This window comes from Podarcis tiliguerta (assembly GCF_965153285.1).
Source record: "Podarcis tiliguerta genome assembly, chromosome: 2".
Taxonomy (NCBI): Eukaryota; Metazoa; Chordata; class Lepidosauria; order Squamata; family Lacertidae; genus Podarcis; species Podarcis tiliguerta.
The window spans coordinates 2004524-2027883 of NC_139535.1; the positions used below are offsets into that span (position 1 = coordinate 2004524).

Sequence of the window (23360 nt, forward strand, 5' to 3'; positions counted from 1 at the left end):
TGATAAGGTGGGGCACCTCTGGCCCTCCTGATGTGGTTAGACTCAAAGTACCATCAACCCAGAGGGACGCAGGTGGTGCTATGGGTTAAACCACAGAGCCTAGGACTTGCTGACTAGAAGGTCGGTGGTTCGAATCCCTGCTTAGTCATGCTGGCGACATGACCCGGAAGCTGTATGCCGGCTCCCTCGGCCAATAAAGCGAGATGAGCGCCGCAACACCAGAGTCGGGCACGGCTGGACCTAATGGTCAGGGGTCCCTTTACCTTACCTTTACCATCAACCCAAGCAAGGATGGCCTATGGCCAGCAATGATGCGAGTTGTACTTCAGCAACATCTGGAGGGACGTAGCATTGTCACCTTTCCCCTCCACTGGAAATCCATTACCCTCCTTCCTCCATGATCTGTAATATCCTTCCAAAATCTTCCAATCAACTGCACACATTCCCTAATCCTGCACCATTTACTTTCCAAGGCTGCTCCATTGTGCCTAGGGCACTGGCAATGGGACAGCACCTTCCACTGGATGAGAGGACAGTAGGTTAAATTAAAGGTAAAGGTAAATTAAAGGTTAAATTAGGGCAGGCCAAATGGCACAAGAAGATCGAGGGCACAAGGAGAAGGGGACGACAGAGGACGCGATGGTTGGACAGTGTTTTCGAAGCTACCAGCATGAGTCTGACCAAACTGCGGGAGGCAGTGGAAGACAGGAGTGCCTGGCGTGCTCTGGTCCATGGGGTCACGAAGAGTCGGACACGACTAAACAACTAAACAACAACAAAATGGCACTCAGCTCGGTCCACTTGCCCCTCTCTGCATCTGCTGCCTGAGGGGGCTGCCTCAGTCTGCCTCATGGTGGAGCAGGCCCTGAGAACAGCCTTCTCTCTGCCTTCCAAAATACAGAAAACATGGCAAAGAAGACCTTGGCTGGTCACTAAGATCAGGACTTTTAATACTTAATCTTGCTGATGTGTGTTTGGCTGCAAGTCGCTTTGGGTTGCCCTGAGGACGAGAAAGTGATCGAAAAATCTAATAAATCATAGCAACAGACTGTTGGACAACCCCTCCAAAAAATAAAAAATAACTCAGTAGCAATCTTCCCTTAAACCCTGTAGACATGGGAGATGATATGGTGGGAATAATGGAAACCTGGTGGGATGGAGAGAAGGAGTGGGATGCAGTTATCACTGCGTCTGAGAAGCCTAGCAATGGGCAGGGAAGGCAGGACTGGAGGCAAAGTCTCTCCAGAGAGACATGGGGAAATGGACGAAATTGCAGTTGACAAGCCAAAGGTGGGTCATCATCCTGACCCAGCAGGCTTCTTCATATGTTCTTACACACTGAAAGGAGACAGTCTCACTGCATACTGAAGGGAAATGCCTCTCAGCCTCTCCTGCATTTCTGTGTTTTTGTGTCTCAAGGAAGGAAATGAGTTGAGACTTGTGTATCAGAATCTCTCCTAAATGGAATAAGTAAAGCAGAAGTGTTATTGGTGCCATACGTGAATGTAGAAATATTCAAAACTACTGTATTAATCCACTGACACAAAGACAGCAAAGTGTCTGGTGCCGCCATTAACCTGTGACTTCTTCTGCAAACTTTGCAGAGTTAAAATGTTAAAACCTTTTCACCTTTTGAAGCAAGGACAGCAAAGTATATTAGTAATACTGGAGCGTGTACCACAAGTGAATCACAATATAAACTCATGAAAAGTTATGGATGGACATAATTAACGTATATACTAGGGACGCGGGTGGCACTGTGGGTTAAACCACAGAGTCTAGGACTTGCCGATCAGAAGCTCGGCGGTTCAAATCCCCGCAATGGGGTGAGCTTCCGTTGCTCGGTCCCTGCTCCTGCCAACCTAGCAGTTCAAAAGCATGTCAAAATGCAAGTAGATAGATAGGTACTGCTCCGGCGGGAAGGTACCGTATTTTTTGCCCTATAGGGCGCACCTAGTTTTTTTGAGGGGGGAAATAAAGAAAAAAAAATTTTCCCCCAGGCGCCAGTCTCCCCAGGCTTGCGGATATCTGCCCGAAGCCTGGGGTGCGCTCCACTGCACTCACCGGGTTTCGGGCTTCAGGTTGCTGTCCGCAAGCCTTGGGAGCCCGGCAGGAACTCCCGTGGGCTCCCAAGGCTTGCGGATAGCTTCCTGAAGCCTGGAGAGTGAGAGGGGTCAGTGCGCACCAACCCCCCTCGCTCTCCTGGCTTCAGCGAAAGCCTGCATTCGCCCCATAGGAGACACACACATTTCCCCTTCGTTTTTGGAGGGGGGGGAGTGTGTCCTATAGGGCGAAAAATACGGTAAACGGCGTTTCTGTGCATTGCTCTGGTTCGCCAGAAGCGGCTTAGTCATGCTGGCCACATGACCTGGAAGCTGTACACCGGCTCCCTCGGCCAGTAAAGCGAGATGAGCGCCGCAACCCCAGAGTCGGCCATGATTGGACCTAATGGTCAGGGGTCCCTTTACCTTATAGTATATACTATTATCCCACCCACTCACTTTCTCTCACACTCAGCATTTATAAATTTGGCAAGTTCACACACCTTGCCTATAATACTGGCAATCCTTGGCCTGAATATGCACATGTCTCTGTGTAGAGCCTCCAGCCACAGGTATTGTCTGTCATGATAATGAGTCCTTTGACCTTGAAGCAACCTAGACTGGGAAGGTGCAGGCTTCTATCACCTTTTGATGCTGATGGATTGTATCTCAGCATGCAATAAAATAAACAAAACAAAAAATAAACAAAAATAATGAAATGCTTTCAATATGTATATTATATATAAATGCTGAAACATTTCCATAGCACCTCCATCCATATTTTTGGAATGGTGTATGGAATTATTGACCATGCAAGGGAAATAACACTGAAAACTGAAAACATGGGAGATGGAAAAGGGGTTTGGCTACTTTGTGAAAGGAATTCCAGAAACAAAGAGCCGTTTTGGAGGAGGATTTTTCATTCCCTCCTTCCTCTGCAGTGGAAAAATTCCTGCCTTTTCCCCCTCCTCTATTTCCAGGTCGACCAATGGCCTGACTTCTGTGCCACTGTATTCTGCTCTGGTCAGACCTCACCTGGAGTACTGTGTCCAGTTCTGGGCACCACAGTTCAAGAAGGACACTGACAAACTGGAACGTGTCCAGAGGAGGGCAACCAAAATGGTCAAAGGCCTGGAAACGATGCCTTATGAGGAACGGCTAAGGGAGCTGGGCATGTTTAGCCTGGAGAAGAGGAGGTTAAGGGGTGATATGATAGCCATGTTCAAATATATAAAAGGATGTCACCTAGAGGAGGGAGAAAGGTTGTTTTCTGCTGCTCCAGAGAAGCGGACACGGAGCAATGGATCCAAACTACAAGAAAGAAGATTCCACCTAAACATTAGGAAGAACTTCCTGACAGTAAGAGCTGTTCGACAGTGGAATTTGCTGCCAAGGAGTGTGGTGGAGTCTCCTTCTTTGGAGGTCTTTAAGCAGAGGCTTGACACCCATATGTCAGGAGTGCTCTGATGGTGTTTCCTGCTTGGCAGGGGGTTGGACTCGATGGCCCTTGTGGTCTCTTCCAACTCTATGATTCTATGATTCTATGACTTGGCTTGTCTGGGGCTCATAGAGGGGGCGGAGATTCGGCTTCCAGGAAGGGAGGGAGGGGTGGGCGAAGTGGACCCCCACTGTTCAAGGACCCCTCTCTCAGATGACTTGAAGGAGACCCCCTCCCCAGAGTCTCTCCTGCGCCCAGAGCCCCCCTTGGCACAGCTCACCCCTCGATCTCCGCGCCGCATTTCTCCCGAGTGCACCAACCTCTCCTGTCTGGAGGGACCACCCTAGAGGAGCGGAGAAGGGAGGGCAGATGGGGGGGGGCGGACGGGGACGGACAAAGGGAGTGTCCCTTTCCAGGCCTTTCAAGGCATCCAGTCCTCTCTCGCTTCCTTTAACCCCTTCGTGGACTCCTTCTCTCAAGTCTCTTCGGCCAAAAGGGACCGGCCAGCTGCAACACGGGCGCACTTGCAGAGCCAGGAGGGATCCCTGCCGTGGGGTGGGGGGGTTGGGGAACTGGAACTGGCAGAGGGACATCCTAAGAGCCAACTCCTAGGGGCCCAGGGGGTCTTCACACCCCCCCAATAAAATATTTTAGGGTGTCCGTCCCCAGAAAGTTGACAGACATTGTCATTCAAATAGTGTGATCAATTATGCAGGGCGGGGCTTACCTGCCCACCACCCCAATATTTCATTCAAGTTGGCACCCCTGAGGGGCATCATGTCCCTAAACCTCAGAAGGACGTTCTGACAGTAAGGGCTGTTGGGACAGGGGAAGGGTAGCTACCTCTCTCATTTTAGGGGGGGGGACTGCAGAAATTTATTTCTCACCAAAAGTCAGTTTACAAAGAGAAAAACTCACTCTTGCGTTTAATTACAAACTCCTTCACTAAGACGCCTAAATCCTTTTCACATGGTACTACAGGGAAGGCAGGTGTCATCGTCGGCCTCGTAGTCGTCCCCTCCCCAAATCTTACATAGGATTTGTCCCTGTTGAAATTCACATTGTTAGTTTTGGTCCAGTTCTCCAATCTGTTAAGGTCATCCTGAATCCCAATTGTGTCTTCTGCGGCTTTAGCTACTCCTCCTAGTTTGGTGTCCTCTGCAAATTTGATGATAATCTCCTCAATTCCTTTGCCCAAGTAGTTTATTACTTTCCCCCGGCAAAGCTTAGCTCATGCATTGGGCTCTGGCCTATTTCCTGCAGTGCAAAGCAATCATTTAGCTTTTCCTGGATCTCTTTAATAATAATAATAATAATGACAACAATAACTGAATTTATATACCGCCCTATACCTGCAGGTCTCAGGGTGGTTTATAGATAAAAATCAAAATATGAAACCACAAAATCCATAATCAAAATAAACCCCACATTTTAAAAGAGCAGAAGATATAGATAACCTCAGTGCTTTTTTTCTTAAAAAAAATATGTTTAGGGGTATTCTAATTTTCCTACATGGGGAAGTGGGTGGCGCTGTGGGTTAAACCACAGAGCCTAGGACTTGCTGATTAGAAGGTCAGTGGTTCGAATCCCCTTGATGGGGTGAGCTCCAGTTGCTCGGTCCCTGCTCCTGCCAACCTAGCTGCCAGGTGATACAGGATGCTTGGGCGGTGGGCGGAGGGGGACGACAGAGGTGGTTCTGTGTGTGTCGGGTTTAGGTCTGTGCAATACATATCAACACATTGTTTAAAACCGATATTGAGAAAAAATCGTGATAACCTTATATATCTATCTCTCTCTATATAAAGACATGGCAAATTATCGTGCATCAAGCCCGGTATTGGAAAAGCTGTATGCTTCCTGCTGGGCAGCCCTCGCCAACTCCGCCTCCCTGCGAATGGAGCAACCAAGCGCAGCGTTTCCTCCGCCTCCAGGTTGCCTCGCCCCCAGCAGCTGCTGCAGCTTTAGAGAGAGAGAGAGAGAGGCTGGCAAAAGAAAAAATCGGAATCTCTCTGCAGCAAATCTGGTAGGTTGCTTAAGAAGGCTGGTCAGGGCTGGCTCTTTACAAGTCCTGGCTTCCGGAACCCATTTCTCCCCTAAAACCATGAACAAACAAAGCCCCCGTTTGAACCTCTTCCTCTGCCCCGTCTCTGTGTGTGTTTGTCCCCCTGTCTCTCTCTCTCTCTTTCCCCTCCCCAGGTTTTGCTTCTGCGAAGGAAGGAGCCCTCGGCCTCACCGGTTTTATTATTAACTAATCCGACAGATCCAGTGCCTTCGCTGTGCTGTGTTCACCGTGGGCGCTCACCGTCACTGCTGCCAGAATGTTTTTCATAGCTAAAAGGAGAGAAAGACTCGGCTCTGCGTTTGAGACACTGCTCTTCCCTCCTCCCATCTGTGTCTCTCCCCTCCCTCTCATTACGCTGCCCATTTTCTCCTCCAGTGCCGCTCCCTGCCCTAGAACTCTTCTCAGTTCTCCCCACAACCATTTTGATTTCTCATGCATTGGTTCCTGCCAACCTAGCAGTTCGAAAGCACGCAAGTGCGAGCAGATAAATAGGTACCGCGGCTGCGGGGAGGTAAACGGTGTTTCCTTGCGCTCTGGCTTCCGTCATGGTGTCCTGTTGCGCCAGAAGCGGTTTAGTCCTGCTGGCCACATGACAACAGAAAGCTGTCTGCGGAGAAATGCCTGCTTCCTCAGCCTGAAAAGCGAGATGAGCACCACAAACCCATAGTCGCCTTTGACTGGACTTGACCGTCCAGGGGTCCTTTACTTTTAACCTTTTACATTTGTTGTACAGAAATTAATATAATATTAATAACAAATTAATATATTAACATTGATCTATTGCTCTGAAATCTGTAATGGTATAGTTGAAGCATGCTCTACCTCTCTTTAAAATCGGAACCAGAGAAGGCGGTGAAGGTCCTGCGTGAGTGTCTAGAGGCGGTTGGAGGACGCATGGTAGCTAACAGATTGAGGTTGAATCCTGACAAGACAGAAGTATTGTTTTGGGGAAACGGGGGGTGGGCAGGTATGGGAGGACTCCCTGGTCCTGACTGGGGTATCTGTGCCACTGAAGGACCAAGTGTGCAGCCTGGGAGTCATTTTGGGCTCACACCTGTCCATGGAGGTGCAGGTCCATTCTTTGTCCAGGGCAGCTGTCTAGCCGCTCCATCTGCTGCGCAGGCTGAGACCCTACCTGCCCATAGACTGTCTTGCCAGAGTGCTGCATGCCCTGGTTATCTCCTTCTTGGACTACTGCAGTGTGCTCTATGTGGGGCTACCTTTGAAGGTGATTCAGAATCTACAGTTAATCCAGAATGTGGCAGCTGGACTGGTGACTGGGAGTGGCCGCCGAGACCATACAGCACCGGTCCTAAAGGATCTTCACTGGCTCCCAGTATGCTTCTGAGCACATTCACAAGTGTTGGTGCTGACCTTTAAAGCCCTAAACAGCCTCAGTCCAGTATACCTGAAGGAGTGTCTCCACCCCCACCATTCAGCCCAGACACTGAGGTCCACCTCCGAGGGTCTTCTGCTGGTTCCCTCACTGTGAGAAGCGAAGTTGCAGCGAACCAGGCAGAGGACCTTCTCGGTAGTGGCGTCCGCCCTGTGGAACACAACTTCAGGCAATACCAATGAGACGGAAACATGGAAGGTGCCTAAAGAAGCCAGGGTGGCTATCTGAAGAACTTTTAACTGAGTTAAGATTAAAAAAGGATGTGTACAAAAAATGGAAAAGGGGGGAAACCACCAAAGAGGAATTCAAACAAATAGCCAGCACGTGTAGACACAAAGTCAGAAAAGCTAAAGCACAGAATGAACTCAGGCTTGCTAGAGAGGTTAAAAGCAACAAAAAAGGCTTCTATGGGTATGTTCGTAGCAAAAGGAAGAACAAAGAAACAGTGGGGTCACTCAGAGGAGAAGATGGTGAAATGCAAACAGGGGACACAGAAAGGGCTGAACTCCTCAATGCCTTCTTTGCCTCAGTCTTCTCCGATAAAGAAAACAATGCCCGACCTGAAGAATTTGGAGGAAATGATTCAGCAGAGGAAACACAGCCCAGAATAACTAAGGAGATAGTACAAGAATACTTGGCTAGTTTAGATGTATTCAAGTCTCCAGGGCCAGATGAACTGCATCCAAGAGTATTAAAAGAACTGGCAGATGTGATCTCAGAACCACTGGCAGTCATCTTTGAGAATTCCTGGAGAACAGGCGAAGTCCCGGCAGACTGGAGGAGGGCAAATGTTGTCCCTATTTTCAAAAAGGGGAAAAGAGAGGACCCAAATAATTACCGCCCAGTCAGTCTAACATCAATACCAGGGAAGATTCTGGAGCAGATCATTAAGCAAACAATCTGTGAGCACCTAGAAAGGAATGCTGTGATCACCAATAGTCAGCATGGATTTCTGAAAAATAAGTCATGTCAGACTAACCTGATCTCATTTTTTGACAGAATTACAAGCCTGGTAGATGAAGGGAACGCAGTGGATGTAGTCTACCTTGATTTCAGCAAGGCATTTGACAAGGTGCCCCATGATATTCTTGTAAAGAAGCTGGTAAAATGCGGTCTTGACTATGCTACCACTCAGTGGATTTGTAACTGGCTGACTGACCGGACCCAAAGGGTGCTCATCAATGGTTCCTCTTCATCCTGGAGAAGAGTGACTAGTGGGGTGCCACAGGGTTCTGTCTTGGGCCCGGTCTTATTCAACATCTTTATCAACGACTTGGATGATGGACTCAAGGGCATCCTGATCAAATTTGCAGATGACACCAAACTGGGAGGGGTGGCTAACACCCCAGAAGACAGGATCACACTTCAAAACGACCTTGACAGATTAGAGAACTGGGCCAAAACAAACAAGATGAATTTTAACAGGGAGAAATGTAAAGTATTGCACTTGGGCAAAAAAAATGAGAGGCACAAATACAAGATGGGTGACACCTGGCTTGAGAGCAGTACATGTGAAAAGGATCTAGGAGTCTTGGTTGACCACAAACTTAACATGAGCCAACAGTGTGACGCGGCAGCTAAAAAAGCCAATGCAATTCTGGGCTGCATCAATAGGAGTATAGCATCTAGATCAAGGGAAGTTATAGTGCCACTGTATTCTGCTCTGGTCAGACCTCACCTGGAGTACTGTGTCCAGTTCTGGGCACCACAGTTCAAGAAGGACACTGACAAACTAGAACGTGTACAGAGGAGGGCAACCAAAATGGTCAAAGGCCTGGAAACAATGTCTTATGAGGATCGGCTAAGGGAGCTGGGCATGTTTAGCCTGGAGAAGAGGAGGTTAAGGGGTGATATGATAGCCATGTTCAAATATATAAAAGGATGTCACCTAGAGGAGGGAGAAAGGTTGTTTTCTGCTGCTCCAGAGAAGCGGACACGGAGCAATGGATCCAAACTACAAGAAAGAAGATTCCACCTAAACATTAGGAAGAACTTCCTGACAGTAAGAGCTGTTCGACAGTGGAATTTGCTGCCAAGGAGTGTGGTGGAGTCTCCTTCTTTGGAGGTCTTTAAGCAGAGGCTTGACAACCATATGTCAGGAGTGCTCTGATGGTGTTTCCTGCTTGGCAGGGGGTTGGACTCGATGACCCTTGTGGTCTCTTCCAACTCTATGATTCTATGATTCTATGAACACCCTCCCATCAGATGTCAAGAATATAAAGAACTACATAACTTTTAGAAGACATCTGAAGGCAGCCCTGTTTATGGAAGTTTTTGATGTTTGATATTTTATTATGTTTTATATTTGCTGGAAGCAGCCCAAAGTGGCCGGGGAAACCCAGCCAGAAGGGCAGGGTATAAATAATAAAATGATTGTTGTTGTTGTTGTTATTATGCTATCATTGAGTAGATTTTCATACAATTAAATACATCAAAATTAAGAGTTTTATTGTTGTTCAATGTTTCCCCAGGTTATTTGCCTTCAGTATGCCTCGTCATCACCGTGCTGTAGATGTTCCCAAATACCACCATTTGGTAGAAAAACGAAAAACCAAGAGTGCTGTCTGGATGCATTTTGGATTGCCTGCTGATGAGAGCGGCCATGTTTTGACTGACAATGGCGCCATTTGCAAAATATGTTTACATTCGGTATCAGCAAAAGGCGGAAACACCTCCAATTTAAGCAGCCACCTCAAGTTTCACCACCCTCTGAAATTTAGGGAGTTGTCCACACCTCTGGCAGTACCTTCCTCATCAAGAGGCATTTCCGTTTCTTCGCGTACTGCTGCTAATTCAGACGATCTTCCAGCTGTAACGGCGTCAACAGCTAGGGCTGCTGAGCCGGCAAGAACTGCTAGGGAAAGTTCTAGGCGACAGCCAAAAACACCATTGGATTCCCAGCTGCTCCCTTCTAAGACCTCAAGGACTTGCACTCAGGCAGTCGCGCAGTTTCTGGCTACGTGTATGCAGCCTTACAACACTGTAGAGCACCCAAAATTTATCCAGATGGTGAACACTCTAAACCCGAGGTATCGGTTGCCTAGTAGGAAATACTTCACAACCACGGGAGTTCCAAAACTGTACAGTGACACCATGGAGAAAATGAAGGGGGAGATACAGCGGCTAAGTGAGAGTGAAGTGGCCATCACTACAGACAGCTGGACGTCAGTGGCAGGCACTCCCTTTGTGGCTTTGACGGTACATTTCATTTCCGACGAGTGGAAGTTGACAAGCGCTTGCTTGGCCTGTAAGCATTTTTTGGAGGACCACACTGTAGATCATCTTTGTGAGATGCTCACAGACACCTTATCAGAGTGGGACATTGATGTGAAGAACATATTTTGCAGCACAACGGACAACAGCTCAAATATTCTGAAAGCGGTCAGGCAGCTTGGTCTTGAGCACATTTCCTGCTTTGCCCAGAATATAAATATCGGGGTTAATCGCGCTTTAAGCCTGACACCATTGAAAAGGGCAATTGGGAAACTGAAGGGTCTGCAAAATAGCATTTGCTGCAGCTGGAAGATGAGGAGGGACTTTGCCAGAGCTCAAGAGCTACTTCAGATGGACCAAGCCAGTTTGCCAAGCGCTTGCCCCACAAGATGGTGGAGTACGCTTCAGCTGTGCCAAAGGTTTCTCGAAAACCAAGTTCCACTCTGCAAGGTACTCACGGAGCATCCATCTAAAAGACTTTTGATGTTGGAAGGGGGCGACGTCTCAGCCGTGCAGGACTTTGTGTCTGCAACTACTCTGCTGGAGGACATTACCACAACTCTAAGTGGAAGCAATTATGTCGCGGCGTCAACCGTTCTGCCTCTTTATAGGCAAATTAAGAAAAGTCTCCAGCCTGATGAGGGAGACAGTGTGCTGCTGAAGGACATTAAATGTGCAATTTTAGGCGCACTGTCAGAAAAGTACGATAGCGCTCCCACGGCAACCACTTTAGGCCTGGCCTCGTTGTGCGACCCGAGGTTTCGCCTGCGTTTCTTAGAGGCGCCAGAGGCCGTCAGGCAGGAGGCCATCAAGAAGATGACAGACTTGCACGGGAGTCTGCATTCTGCTTCTACGGAGCCAAATACTTGCCCTGCTCCACCCAAAAAGAAAAAGGGGCTGGCGAAAATTTTTGATTTGGAGGAAGAAGAGGAGGACCTGGCAGTGGCAGATGGTGAGTCGAAAGCAGAAAAAGAGCTAAAGGAGTATATAGCCATGCCAAGAGTGGACATTGATGGATGCCCTCTGACGTGGTGGAAGGCACACGAGGCTTCCTTCCCAATGTTGAAGGTGCTGGCAAAGAAGTTTTTGGCTATCCCAGGGACGAGTGTGCCATCTGAAAGTGTGTTCAGCACGGCTGGCCATGTTTTTCAAAGACAAAGGTCATCTCTATTGCCAGAGAATGCTGAAATGCAAATTTTCCTTGCAAAAAACATAGATTTCATGTAATACAGTGGTGCCCCGCAAGACGAATGCCTCGCAAGACGGAAAACCCGCTAGACGAAAGGGTTTTCCGTTTTGGAGGTGCTTTGCAAAACGAATTTGCTATGGGCTTGCATCGCAAGACGAAAATGTCTTGCGAGTTCCTGCGGGTTTTTTCCCCCTCCCCCCCCCTTTTCCCAAGCTGCTATGTCGCTTAACAGCTGATCCGCTAAGCTGCTAAGCCGCTTATCAGCTGATCCGCTAAGCCGCTTATCAGCTGATCCGCTAAGCCGCTTATCAGCTGATCCGCTAAGCCGCTTATCAGCTGATCCGCTAAGCCCGCTAAGCCGCTAATAGCGCTGATCCGCTAAGCCACTAATGGGCTTGCTTCGCAAGATGAAAAAAACCGCAAGACGAAGAGACTCGCGGAACGGATTCTTTTCGTCTTGCGAGGCACCACTGTATTTTTTTTTTGTTCTGTGAAATTTTATCCATCCTTTCTCGTTTGGCCTGGTTTATAAAAGAAATGCACATTTTCCTTGCAAATATATATATATATATATATATTGTTTAATATATTTTTTTGTTCTGTGAAATGTTATCCATTCTTTGTAGTTTGGCCTGGTTTGTAAAAGAAACAAAAATTTTCCTATCTATCTATCTATCTATCTATCTAGATAAATAAATAAATAAATAGATTAATATTTTTTTCTATAAAATTTTAATCATTCTTTCTGGTTTGGCCTGGTTTATTTAAAAAAATGCACATTTTTGGCAATAAAAATATTGTTTAACAAACTTTTGTTCTGTTAAAATTTATCCCTTCCCTTCTTTCTATTTTGGCCTAGTTTAGAAAAGAAAATTAACTAACAATCAGATAACTGGTGGGATGTACACACGTTCAATTAAGACTCAATAGTTAATTATATTTGAATATCTTAAAGTGTGATGTTGAATTGGCTTTTTTCTTGTTTAGTAATGTAATTAAATTTTTAGGGAACATTATCTCACCTCACCTTTTGATATCTATGCTGCTGATTATTTCTACAGCTTTAATTTTAGAGAAAATGTGCTAATTCAAACATTACTGGTATGGTAGTTCCATAACACAAGAGTTGTAACAATATTTTAAAGGTTGGCAAAAACTTACCAGTTTTAAAGTTAGACCCGTAAGTATTAGCAGTTGCCAGGTCATTAGCATGTTTAGCTCTACATAGCCCCAGCCTTATTTCAGATATTGTAATAGAGTCATACCTTGGTTCCTGAACACCTTAGGCTCCTGAATGTCACAAACCTGGAAGTGAGTGTTCCGCTTTGTAAACTTTTTTTGGAAGCCAAACGTCCGACACGGCTTCCGCGGCTTCCGATTGGCTGCAGGAAGCTCCTGCAGCCAATCAGAAGATGCACCTTGGTTTTCGAACCGTTTCGGAAGTCGAACGGACTCCCGGAATGGATTAAATTTGAGATCTAAGGTACGACTGTATATTGAAATGCCACAATGTTTAGCTGCCCGATATATTGCGATGTTGAGAATAAGCTGTGGCCCAGCCCTAGATGGGTTGCATTCACACAATATTTTCAAAACACTCCCCCCCCCAATGAATACTGACAACTGTAGTTTGCTCAGGGTGCTGGGAAACGTAGTTCTGTTGTGGGTAAACTATAGTTCTCAGGATACCTCTCCAGGGCATGCCCCTGGCTGGAATGTTTCATTGCACTGTGATAACTTCTCTTGCTTGCCTGAAGGAAATGCACAGGCCTCTGTCAGATGTCAAATGGACTTCATCATCTCCCATCATCCTTGACAACTTGGCCTGGCTGGGGCTGACGGGAACTGAAGCTGCAACACAGCTCAGCTGGTAGAGTATGACACTCTAAATCTCATGGTCATGGGTTCGAATCCCAAATTGGGCAAAAGATTCCTGCATTGCAGCGGGGTGGACTGGATGACCCTTGGCAATCCCTGCCAGCTCTACAATTCTACGATTCTATGACTCTGGTATCGAGGTTATAGGATCCAGAACAAACAGAAAAACAGGAACGATGAAAATTATGTGGGGAACACTAGCTTGCCCCTTTATACTCTACTGCTGTCATATTCTAAAGAAAAAGAACTTTCCTTAGTTTGCTGAGACATAAACTTCATGCTCTGCAGTTTCTAGAAGAATCAGGATTTCACCTCTGTATTTTCCACAGGGCACCTGCCCTGTGGAACGCCCTCCCACCAGATGTCAAAGAGAAAAACAACTACCAGACTTTTAGAAGACATCTGAAGGCAGCCCTCTTTAGGGAAGCTTTTAATGTTTAACAGACCACTGTATTTTAATACTTTGTTGGAAGCTGCCCAGGGTGGCTGGGGAGACCCAGCCAAATGGGCGGGGTATAAATAATAATTATGTATGTATGTATGAATGTATGTATGTATGTATGTATTATTATTATTATTATTATTATTATTATTATTTTATTTTAATGCATCACATTTGTGAAGCACTTTCACGTGATTCGCGGTGATTGTCCATGACTGAGACTCCTTGTGAGGAAATCCTGATATCATAAAGTCAAATGGGATTACCTATAAGATATTGCGACCCAGGTGTATAGTGTGTTGAGCTACAGTCATACCTCGGCTCCTGAACATCTTGGGAACAATTAAAAACCAGAAGTGAGTGTTCTGGATTTTCAAAAGTTCTTGTCCCACGGGGTTTCCACAGCTTTCGATTGGCTGCAGGAGCTCCCTGCAGCCAATCAGAAGCCACGCTTTGGAAGTCGAACAGAAGTCTGCTCTCCAGGTGGACCAATGGCCAGGCTTGGCATAGCACAGCAGCCCATGCAGCTGTTGCCTGGGGCTTATAGAGGGGAAGGAGATTCTGCTTCCAGGGAGGACTGAAAGGGTGAGGGAAAAGGACTCCAGTTTTCAAGGTTCTCTTTCCAGGCCTCTCCAGGCAATGCACACAGTCTCGCCTCTCCTGCTATGTCCCACGGAGGACCTTACAGTCTTCAAACAAAAACATCTTGGAGGTCCCGGGCCACAGGGAGGTTAGGCTGGCTTCAACCAGAGCCAGGGCTTTTTCGGCTGTGGCCCCGATCTGGTGGAACGCTCTGTCACAAGAGACTTTCCGCAGGGCCTGCAAGACAGAGCTGTTCCACCAGGCCTTTGGCCAAGGCACAGCCTGACTCCCTCCTTTGGTAATCCTCATAGAACTCTAGCCCAATGGTTGCCATTAATTTGATTCTGAATTGATTTTGGAATGAATTGATTTTAGAATGCTGTGTTACTTTTATAGTTGTTAGCCGCTCTGAGCCCGGCTTCGGCTGGGGAGGGCGGGATATAAAGAAAAAAAATTTTTTTATTGTTATTATTAACCCTGGCATGGACTTCCCCTTCCCCCACGCTGCATCTTTACTTCGTTGTCCTCTCTGCTCATCCTCCTCGCCTCACTCGCTTTTGCAATTTCCTTTCTTGCTCCTTCTGCGCACCTGCCTGGATGTAGAAGGCATTGCACGGATCCAGGCCCCTGCCAAAAAAGGAGCTCTTTTGCAGGGTCTCTTTGTCCTTTGTTTCCCAGCCCTCTTTGCCAGGGCCGGATTTAGGTTTGATGAGGCCCTAAGCTACTGAAGGTAATGGGACCCTTTATATGTCCAGCTGTCCTTTGTCAACAACAAATTGTCACTGTTTCTTGTGTTGAATATATGCTAAATGGTAATTTATGGACCTAATAGGTATCTAAAGCCATTTGCACTTGTTGCCATGCAACCAGTCCATGCAGAATGTCGGCATCCTATATATAGAAATGAGCAAACTAGTGATGTTTTAGGGAGCAGGCAAGCAGGCATCATAGGAGCCTACACAACACAAAACACTGTTGCTGTATGTAGGTTTTATTTTATTTGTTTTGTATCTTATATTTTGGAAATGTACATCCAGGTTTTTTCCCCTTTAATTTTTTGAGGGCCTTCAAGAGAGTGGAGTCCTAATAATAATAATAATAATAATAATAATTAATAAATAAATAAATAAATAAAAATTTATTATTTATACCCCGCCCATCTGGCTGGGTCTCCCCAGCCACCCTGGGTGGCTTCCAACAAAGTATTAAAATACAGTGATCTGTTAAACATTAAAAGCTTCCCTAAACAGGGCTGCTTTCAGATGTCTTCTAAAAGTTTGGTAGTTGTTACAGTGGTGCCTCGCAAGACGAAATTAATTCGTTCTGCGAGTTTTTTCGTCTTGTGAATTTTTCGTCTTGCGAAGCACGGTTTCCCATAGGAAATGCATTGACGGTTTCCCATAGGAATGCATTGACAGTTTTAAGAAAAAGGCGCAAGACGTTTTCGTCTTGCGAAGCAAGCCCATAGGGAAATTCGTCTTGCGAAGCAACTCAAAAAACAAAAAACTCTTTCGTCTTGCGAAGCAAGCCCATAGGGAAATTCGTCTTGCGAAGCAACTCAAAAAACAAAAAACTCTTTCGTCTTGCGAGTTTTTCGTCTTGCGAGGCATTCGTTTTGCGAGGTACCACTGTATTCTCTTTGACATCTGGTGGGAGGGTGTTCCACAGGGTAGGTGCCACTATCGAGAAGGCCCTCTGCCTGGTTCCCTGTAACTTGGCCTCTCGCAGTGAGGGAACCTCCAGAAGGCCCTTGGCGCTGGACCTCAGTGTCCGGGCAGAATGATGGGGGTGGAGACGCTCCTTCAGGTATACAGGACTAAGATCGTTTAGGGCTTTAAAGGTCAGCACCAACACTTTGAATTGTGCTCGGAAATGTACCTAAGCTATAGCTTGTATAGCTTATACATAAATCTGGCACTGCTCTTTGCCAACTGTTAATGGAGAAATCTGAGGGCTCCCTTGGACAAAAAACAAGGACACCAGCCAGGAATACCAGAGCAAAACAGCAGCCAGTAGGCTTGGTCTTTATTGAAACTGTTGCAACAGGACTCCAACTCACTGCAAGACGAAGCAAGATGGAAGCCCCAAACAAAAGAGCCCCCAAATTTTTATTAGCTGCTAAAACCCAAGTTACACCGCCCCAAACTATGGTACATCACTCATACATCATGGTTACATCATGAAAGGGGAGGTCTGGTGGCAGTAATCTGAGCATCCTGGTGTTAGGGTATTTCCATTCCACCTTAAAAGGGAGCAGGATGTTTGTGTCACAGCCTGCGTATTTTCCTGTTTCACAGGATGTTTATGTTGTGTCTTTGCTTTCGTTTCGTTTCTCTCTCTCTGCCGGAACTTTGAAGCAGGCAGTCATGTTTTTTCTTTGTTCTGATCAACGCAGAAATAAACTTGTAAATAATGCTCTCCTGACTGCATCTTTCGCTGTGCGTTATCTGCTGATAGAGCGTGCACGGCTCTGGAATGTGGCAAGCTATTTCTGGAGCTCGTGTCGCTACTTGCTGATACTGCGTGTCTACGGGAGATCGATGGACGTCCGGAGACGACGTGGAGTCATGATGGACTTTATCTCCCTGGCAGTATCCTCAACCCTGCCTCATGGTTCTCCTTGCCCTCCACCAAACACCCATCAAGTGTAACAACATCCGCCCTCCCTTCCCCACAGGTGGGCGGGGTTTGCGGCACCGAGCGAGGCTCACCTGGTCGGGTGCCACCCACCTGCTTGAGCTGGCCTTTGACCCGCCCTCGGCCAGGGAGGACAACGGCCGGCCGGCCGGGGGTGGGCCTAAGGCCAAAAGAAAAGAGGCTGACTCCTGGGCTCAAGCCTCTTTTGCCGTTCTTCCTTCCAGGATCCAGATCAGGAGTGTATCCAGGTGGCTGGACTGAGGTCAGTAACCGGCCTTCTTTACTTTTGCCTGGGTGGGGAGGGATTTGTCCCTCCGCCGGGCTAGGCCACATTTTAGCCTGCTCGGTTAGGCACGTTGTGGCCTTTTTGGAGCTTTCCCCCTGGCAGCAGTGGGGGGGGGGGAGCTGGCTCCTCCACCGGCAGCCGCTTGACCAGGGCACTGCCAGCCCGAGTGGGCAGCACGGCCCCTGAGTAGGCCGCTAGGTCGGCCTACCAGCCTTTTATGATGGCCAGCAGTGGTGTGGGCCACGGGCTGCTTGCATTTGGGTGACGGGGGGCGGGGTGCATCGCTCCCCACCGCCGCCTGCCCAGTGCCCCTTCCTACCCGGGCGGGTGGCGCGGGGCTCCAGCAAGGCTGCAGCCGCGGCCTGCTTGCTTTTGAACGGCGGGAGGGGGCACCGGGAAGGCAGCGTGGGCCCAACTAGGCCGCATAACGCGGCCTAGTCCCTTTTTTCAGTGGCGGGGGAGCAGCATTGCCCCCCGCCTCTGCCTGCCGGCCCAGAAGAATAACAAAAGAGATATTTACATTTCCCTGTTTCCCAACCAAGTTAATCCCACCCTTTTGTCTTCATCTGGGTTTGTTATTTCTGGAATGGCCACCTGTCTGGCACTCAGGTATCAGGAGGCCAGGGATTATCCCTCAGGCAGAGGGGCTGCTGAGTAGCTGAGTTCACCTGTCTACTGTCTATATGAATTTCTGAAGTTTCCCCAATGAGCCAGTACATAGGTACATTTATCAGTGAATTATTACATTTGGTATTGTGCAATGTGATAGGAATTTTATGGTATTAGATATATGATAATGTTCATAACTGCACATACATAGATCAACACAGGAAGAACAACCTGGAACCATTTTGATTCCTAAACTGACCAAATCCTTTCTCTGCAAGGTTAAACTGGAAAAGCCTCCCCATTGTCTTTTTGAATAAGGTGTGAGCCTGTGACCTGGCCCAGGAAATAAGTATTTTACCACTACAAAAGAATGGCCATCCAATCAAGTAACTTGCCAGACAGGAGATAAACTGTGACAGGAGAAAAACAACATTTAAATTTCTGTGATGTAGGTGGGGTGTATCTGAGGGGTGGTCTTAGGTTACACCCCTTCTGTGATGTATGCATAATGTTTCTGGGGGTGGTCTTGATCTACAGGATGGGAATTTCAAAGTCTTTATAAGCCCTTGCACAGCAATTTTGGGGGTCCTCTTCCTCTCCTGCGTGTGAGGGGAGTACCCTGTTGCAACAGATCAATAAAAGATCAAGCTTACTAGCTGCTTTGCTTCTCAATATTCTCTGGTTGGCCTCTGTTATTTTCTCCTACCAATAGGGAACCTATGTAAGGACTCTATATGGGCTCTTGGATACCCCATAAGGGAAAAGGGCATATTTTTATTTACAACAGCAGCAAAGGCCCTTTGAATTGCGGAAGAAATTGCGATGAAGTGTTTTGTGGGGACAAATCATAAAAGTCACAAAAATGATTGTGCTGATTTTGGTAGTGGGCTGCGTGTGCATAATATCTACTGGCTCACTTTTCCCACTTCCTTTCCCGCAATACCTGTATGCCGGGGTGGGTCATTGTCCACGATGCTCCTCCTCCGCCTCCCCCCTCCCCACGAACTCCCCTCCTGCCAGCTTCCGATCCTTTTCGAATACAGTCGAAGAGCAGCTCTTGCCTGTGCTCGGGTGGAAACCAGACCTGACGGCGCTGACTTTGGCTTCCTGCTCTCTGGACCCAGTTGGGAAATTGCACAAACAAACACACTTTCCCTACACGCATGCACACAATTTACCAGGGGAGTTGCTGGAGGAGAATCAGGATTAAAAGTTGGGGGAGAAAGTACTGCCCCCGCAGAGTAGCTTCCTCATCCCTCCGCATTGCACAACACTACCATTGCAGGGTTGTTAAAACTTATTCTAGGTTACATAGATTGTAATTGTATCATGAGCGACTTCGAAAGCCATGAGCTCCTGATGAAGGCTTGCATTTTTTCCCATTGCAGAGGGGGGGTGGGGTGGATAGAGTTAATGTGTACGTATGTCAATGGGACACAGGTGGCGCTGTGGGTTAAACCACAGAGCCTAGGACTGGCTGATCAGAAGGTCAACGGTTCGAATCCCCACGACGAGGTGAGCTCCCGTTGCTCGGTCCCTGCTCCTGCCAACCTAGCAGTTCGAAAGCACGTCAGAGAGAGAACAAACACCTATATGACTACATATAGGAAATCCTCTACAACCTACCCCCTACTCTATAACCCAAATGTAACTCTAATCACACTAGTCCCCCACCCACTACACTCTAGGTCAGTGCAACCCCATTGGTTCGTTAAACAACATGAAGTGAGAGACACAGGACAACCTGGATGGGCTGGCAGGGAATCGCCCCACATAATGGATAAGCAAGATGGCTAACGTAAAAGCAATTACATTAAATGTGACGGGGTTGGGAAACCCCATCAAAAGAAAATGCATCACTTCATACATAAATACCATGAAACCACACATCACCTTCCTACAAGAAATACACAACCCACCCAAAAGGAGCAAACTCCTGAAGGACCCTCGCTTCAGTCAACAATGGGTTGCACCTGACTCAGGGAAGGCCTGCAGAGTAGCTATAAAACTCAGTAGAGACCTGAACTTCAACGCCACAACAGTCCTAAAGGACAAAAGAGGCAGATTCATTTTCGCTAAAGGGACACTAGATGGCAAAATTAAACTGACAATCGGCTCCATATATGCCCCAAACTCAAAACAACTAGGATTCTTCCAGAAGACACTAAACAAGTTCCTCTCCTTCTCTGGGGAAGCAATCCTAGGAGGTGACCTCAACCTAAATATGAAAGGCATATCCCTGAAAAACATTCACCTTACAAGCCCATGGGCAACCTTCTTCCGAAGGAAACCCCCCAACAACTAGGGACTCTTACAAATTACTAAAAATGTTTAAAAAATGGGGTCTCCATGACATTTGGGGTGAGCAAAACCCGGGAGACACCAGCCATGCATTCCAATCCGGACGCCATGGTACAGTGTCCAGTCTGGACAGCTCACGCAGGGTCTGATCCCCTCAATGGAATCAACAAACATAGGTAACATTAAAATCACAGATCACACCCCAGTAGAAGTCACTGTTAAAATAGGAGAGGGAACACAAACCACCCCATCATGGTCCTTCAGTCCCATCCTAACTACAAAGAAACAAATTAGAGAAAGTCTCACAAAAACTAGTTTTTACTTCAAGGAAAATGATGTAGACGCTATAACAACCCCCCTCTTACGGGATGCAATGAAAGCAGTCACCAGAGGAGCTTGCATAAAAGACAAAGCATTCATTAAAAAACAAACCTCCTCAAAAATTAGCAAAATAGAGTAAGACATCACTGCCCTCTCATCACACTACAAACAAGATCCAAAAAACTCCAAGACAATAATGACCACTTACACCACAAAGAACTCATAACCCACCTACCTTCAGCAGCCAGAAACATCATAACCAGACACTGGAGAGACCTGTCAGGAGTAAGCATGGACCAATGGTACCAAATAGTATGGGAAACAGCCTTACTGGAAAAATTAACCAATAAACTGAAACTGACACGGGGACAAATAGAAGACGCCATCACCCCAGTATGGCTCCCCTTTATCACACACACAGCCCAACAAGACAATGACAAAAATCCACCAACAGCATACAAATCAATATGGCTAACCTGATCCAAAACACACACACACCCCACGAAAACAAAGTCTACCACAGCCAACCACAAATGAACAACCACACCCTAGGCCAACCCCAACATCTCTCACCACCAAAGAAACACAAGTGAACAGCAAAGAACCTGCACAAGCAATGCTGACACCAAACCCTACATATATTAAGTAAAATAAAACATTGCAACCCAATCCCCCATCTCCACCCCACCTCTTTCTCCCTTTTATTCCTAATGTCTCAATACGAGACATTGTACATACTTTTGTAAAACAAGAAAATCTTTAATAAAAAGACATTTTAAAAAAATTCTCTGGTTGGTCTCTGTTATTTTCTCCTACTGAAAGAGAACCTACAAAAGGACTCTATGGGCTCTTAGATACCCCATAAGGGAAAAGGAGCAATTTTTATCTTATAACATTGGCCTAACGGAGGAGGCCTCTCCATTGGGACATGCCAGACAAGTGGCCTTGGGGGATCTGCCAGGTTCTGCGCCAGGACAGGCGAAGAGGGCGAGGAGGGCAAGGCCCTCTCTGTCTCTGAGGCCAAAGGAGAATAACAATAATAAGGGCTTTTATCCCCTCTGAAGTGGAGGGTTCCCTCAGGGGAGTTTGACCTCTGGACCAGTTTCCTTTGCTTCCCCAGACAAGACTGGATACTCCCCTTCTTGGCCCCTCAGGATCCCAGGAGCCCTTTCTGGATGGCCCTTGCTTGCCACCCAAACGGGCTAAGACATCTGTTCCTCCTCCTCAGGCGGTAGTTCAACAGGAGAAGTCGCTCCCCTCTGGATCCCTGTGGATCTAGGGGGCCACTGGAGCCCAGTGGGGGGACTCTGGGGAACTGCCTGAACTGGGGTCCTCCCAGTCCAGCTCAGAAGAGGAAGCCATTGCAGAGAAGAACCGAACTTGTGCTGAGGGTCTACTGCCTTTCTGAAAAGGCTTCCTGGGAACTGCCATGGCCAGAGGAGGAGACAGCCCCCCCCCTGAATCCCCTGCAGGGCCATTGGGAGCAACCAAAGCCATGGCTCAGACTACCTCAGTTTCCTTCCCCAAAGCCTTGGAGGAACCTTGGGGTGAGGAATGAGGAACCCCAAATGAAATTTAGGCTCCTGGCAAATGGGGAAAGGAACATGATATGGCACTTTCCAGATGAGCCGAGGAATCACCTCCTAGGTCCAGGGATTGATCCACCCTGGCGGCCCTGGTTTCCTCCTCGGAGGTCCCTTTAGAAGGAGAGGGGGTCCCAGGTCTCCCTTCGAGGCCAATGCTTTTGCCTTTCAGGCTCCAGCCTCCTTCTCCATGGTGTTTATGTGAGCTGTAGAGATGGGATCACATGCAGACATTTCCAGGTTTACTAAGGATCCCTTGAAAAAGATGGGCTCTGCTTCGGCATGTTGTGCCCCAACCATCTGTAAACAGAACTGTTAAACACTAAGAAAAACTTATGTTTTAAAATGTATTGCTGATTCATTTTTTGAATGTTTTAAATTGTTTCTACCAATAATTATATTCAAACTCATTATAAATCACTTTCAATTTTTTAAAAAAAAAAATCCTGTCATGTAGAAATTCAAAAAGAGGTTCCCAGACTGGAGGTTATCCACACAGAAACCCAAAAGAAAAGGGGGAAATCTCCAAGTAGAAAGATAGGCCTTTATTGAAATACAAATGTTCCTGCAAAGAACCACATCCGATAAAATGCTTTTTAAAATAAACTTCCAAATTGAACATCATTCCTTTTTTTAATTAAAATATTTTATTAACATATAGAACACATACATTTACATAGTACATATGCGCAATACCTTATTTTCCTAACATAAAGCATACCTACATTACTCTGTATTATACCTACCTATACTATACATACCAACACATCTACCCCACACTAACACCCACAAAGTGACTTGATTTCCAGCCGTTCTTGTTACACTACTTTCTTTTTCCAATTGCCTTAAACACATTTCATTATTTCTTTAATCTCTTCTTCTATCTTAACTTTACTCTCCTTTCACTCTAATCATGTTCTGGATTTATTCAATATCTGTCAAAAGTTCGACTTTTTCCACATAGCTTTTGATGTATTCCTTAAAGAAATTCACTTTTTCAACTTGTTGTAAATATTTTCCCAGAATCCCACTATCTCTTTGCACTCCCACCACATGTGTAGAAAGGTGCCTGCCCCGTTGTTGTATCTCCAACAAACATCACTACAGTTTTTATACATTTTTGCCAGTCTAACGGGGTCAGGTACCATCTGTATCGCATTTTCATTACATTCTCTCTTTAATTGTAGCAAGTCGTAAATTTAATATCCCTGTCTCACAGCCGTTCCCATTGGCTCATCATATTTCCCCCTAAATCCTGGGCCTACTTTACCATTGCTGTCTTCACTTGCTCCTCCTTTACCTCCCATTCTAGGAGCAATGCATATCCTTTTAACGGTTTTCCAAATCACAGTTCGTATAAAGTTTAACTTGAACATTAACA

At 46.7% G+C, this 23360-nt stretch overlaps 1 protein-coding gene across 1 annotated transcript; it reads left to right on the top strand.

The window, feature by feature from the left end:
* Nucleotides 1–5383: 5383 nt before the first annotated feature.
* Nucleotides 5384–13734, top strand: LOC310670391 (E3 SUMO-protein ligase ZBED1-like). Its single transcript, XM_083425656.1, has 3 exons — nucleotides 5384–5503; nucleotides 9410–11103; nucleotides 13098–13734. Exons 2-3 carry the CDS (start codon nucleotides 9426–9428, stop codon nucleotides 13154–13156), a joined length of 1737 nt encoding a protein of 578 aa, XP_083281782.1. The 5' UTR covers nucleotides 5384–5503; nucleotides 9410–9425; the 3' UTR covers nucleotides 13157–13734.
* Nucleotides 13735–23360: the final 9626 nt, after the last annotated feature.